A 2,844-nucleotide genomic window follows, 5' to 3' on the forward strand; every position below is an offset into this window, starting at 1 on the left:
AGCATGATTTTGTTATTATGTTTTGCTTGTTGCATGACAGATACAAGTATTATGAGCATGTTCGAATTTCTAATAAGTACTGATATTATGTATGATGCATGAATAGACCAGTAGAACGGTTTATTGTCTCGCCTTGACGCATGTTTTATTTCAAATGACCTATGGGTCTAGTTTCATGTTTGACGGTGTGTCTACGGACCGTTAGACATGTGTGAGCGGACAGGTTCACATTCATGTTATTTTCATGTTTGACGGTGTGCCTACGGGCCGCTAGACATGCGTGAGCCGACAGGTTTACGTTCATGTTACTTTTTTTTTCTTTCATGTTTCATGTTTAACAGCGTGCCTACGGGCCGCTAGACATGCGTGAGTCGACAGGTTTACGTTCATGTTATTTCCATGTTTGACGGCGAGCCTACAGGCCGCTAGACATGCGTGAACCGACAAGTTTACGTTCATGTTATTTCCATGTTTGACGGTGTGCCTACAGGCCACTAGACATTCGTGAGTCGACCGATTCACGTTCATGTTATTTTCATGTTTGACGGTGTGCCTACAGGCCACTAGACATGCAGATAGTACGTCTTTTGGTTTTTCTTTCATCATCAAAAAACCGATGTAGCTGTATGAGTCATGGACTATCTTTCTTTGCTCGAATCACTTACTGAGTATTCTATTTTTTTTTAGGTAAGGGCAAGGACACTCAAGCGTGCCAAAGGAACCAGAATTCGCTTTCGCATTTGACCTTTTATATTTTCTCATATTTTGTTTTTATTACATTTATGGTTTTATTATAATTTTTTTTATATAATTTATTTCATGTTAAAAAGGATGAACGAATTAAGATCTTGATATAATGTCAAAACATTTTCTTATATAGATAAAGTAGTTCAAAAATCATGATTGTTCTATTTTATTTTACTTTATTTTTCTCGATGGGAATATTTATTCATGGTAACAATCCCTTTTTAGAAGTCCTAGGAGGTAGGGTTGTTATAATTAATCATCAGTTTGAAAGTCCATGGTGGAAAAGAAAACTTTTGTAAAAATGATGCATAATTGTATAATTTGACCATAAGTTCCTAAAGCTTTAGAGTGTATTAGATTAAAAGTTTAATCTCTATGTCTAACAAATGGTCAAACATTTAAACATCTAACAAGTTTAAAAAGTAACCAACTTCGAAAGTGACTCATAAGCTTTGAAGTTGTCAATCCCAACGGTAAATAACACAACATTTCTAAAGATCGATGGTTCAATCCAAATCTATATTATGTGACTAATAAGTAGACCCTATTAAAAAGAGTGGAAAAACTTGAGAATAGCAAATTTTTAGTGAACTAAACTTAAACGGTGAGAATATTTAGAGAACTTAACCAAGAGATGGGTTAAGGATGTTTATGGTCTATAATCAATCACATCTTACGATATTTTTGTGAAGATCTTATGGAAAAGAAATACGACATCTGTACCAAGAACATTGATGCCTCATCAGTTTTTTATCAGACACTTGGCTTACATTTAACATACTTGAGAAATGATACAGAATAATTGTCAGTTGTTCTTCAGATGGTATGGCCCAGATTCCAGATTTTTAAGACAAATTACATGAACCACAAAAATGCAAACAACCGAACAGCTAACCCAACAATTAGCATAACAATTCTTGTGGATATAAGAGAAAAGACTGATGATTAATTAGAACACAAAGATGAAATTTGAGTTAGTGTTCATCAATCCTGAATCCAAGCCTTGAAAATCAACAGAAACCATCCCAGCAAATTCAATTTACAGAGTCATTAGTTACTAATACTACTAATACACTACTACTACTACTTACAACAAACGAAACAACTATAGATTTTTAGGGCTTATTACATCTATCTACCGCAAACTGGAATTAGATTTGGATTTGGTTACCTTTTTAAGGCAGTTGATCGAGCAGAGTTCTCGAATCTGATCTTGTTCTAATAACTGTGTTTCAAGCCGAGTCCATGCTTGCCGCGGACACATCCAGGCTTGGTGAACAAAAACGGAGATCTCTTCGAATTATACATCTTCGTAAAACCTCTTTTCCCCAATTTCCTCATCCTCTGCCGTCCGAGTTTGTCACTAACAGACCACGGAACGAGTTCATCATCCAAATCGAACTCATCATCATCACCATCGATCTCCTCCTCCTCCTCCTCCTCCGCAGAATCATTATAACCATACGCAAAAGTGTCTTCCGCTTGATTCTGAAGGAAAAAAATATCTTCCAAAGAACCGTCGATTCGATCCTCCACAAGCGAAATCGGCACAATCATTTCTCGAAGATCTTCATAAACTCTATCGTCAACGCTGCAATTTTCCCCTTGTTCTTCGCTTCCATTTCCGTCCATTTCTGAATCGGCATCAAAAGCATCAAGCAACTCCCAGTTCGAAAGACGTTCGATATCTTCAACAAATTCGTATTCAAAATCATCACAAAAGACGAATCCCCAAGAAATAGAAGAAGATGATGATGATCCAGAAATGGCTTCCATGATCGATCCAACTTCCTTCTGAGAAATTGATTCGAGAGAAGAAATTGTTGGTTTTTTCTTTTTTGGTTTTACAGTTTTTTTTCCTTGTTTTCTTATTTCCGGTTGAATTGTCTTGAGATTATATATAAAGGGTAGAATTTATGAGGTGTCAAAACGTGGTCACGTGACTGACGTGCACTGACCAATGAGAGGACGCCACGTAGCGGAATTTGTTACTTTTTGTCGTGGGAACTAAACTTGTGCCTCAATCTTCCGTGTGGACCACGCTTGGTTTGCTGATTAGTCCTTTTTGCGAAATTTCTTCCTCCTTGGGGTTTTTTT

At 36.7% G+C, this 2,844-nt stretch overlaps 1 protein-coding gene across 1 annotated transcript; it reads right to left on the reverse strand.

Moving 5' to 3' along the window:
- Positions 1 to 1,673: 1,673 nt before the first annotated feature.
- Positions 1,674 to 2,631, reverse strand: LOC150038712 (uncharacterized). Its single transcript, XM_090315465.1, has one exon. The coding sequence runs from the start codon at positions 2,521 to 2,523 to the stop codon at positions 1,966 to 1,968; it is 558 nt and encodes a 185-aa protein (XP_090171591.1). The 5' UTR covers positions 2,524 to 2,631; the 3' UTR covers positions 1,674 to 1,965.
- Positions 2,632 to 2,844: the final 213 nt, after the last annotated feature.

This window comes from Benincasa hispida, chromosome 1, assembly GCF_027475165.1.
Source record: "Benincasa hispida cultivar pf3 chromosome 1, pf3_genome.v1.1, whole genome shotgun sequence".
NCBI lineage: Eukaryota > Viridiplantae > Streptophyta > Magnoliopsida > Cucurbitales > Cucurbitaceae > Benincasa > Benincasa hispida.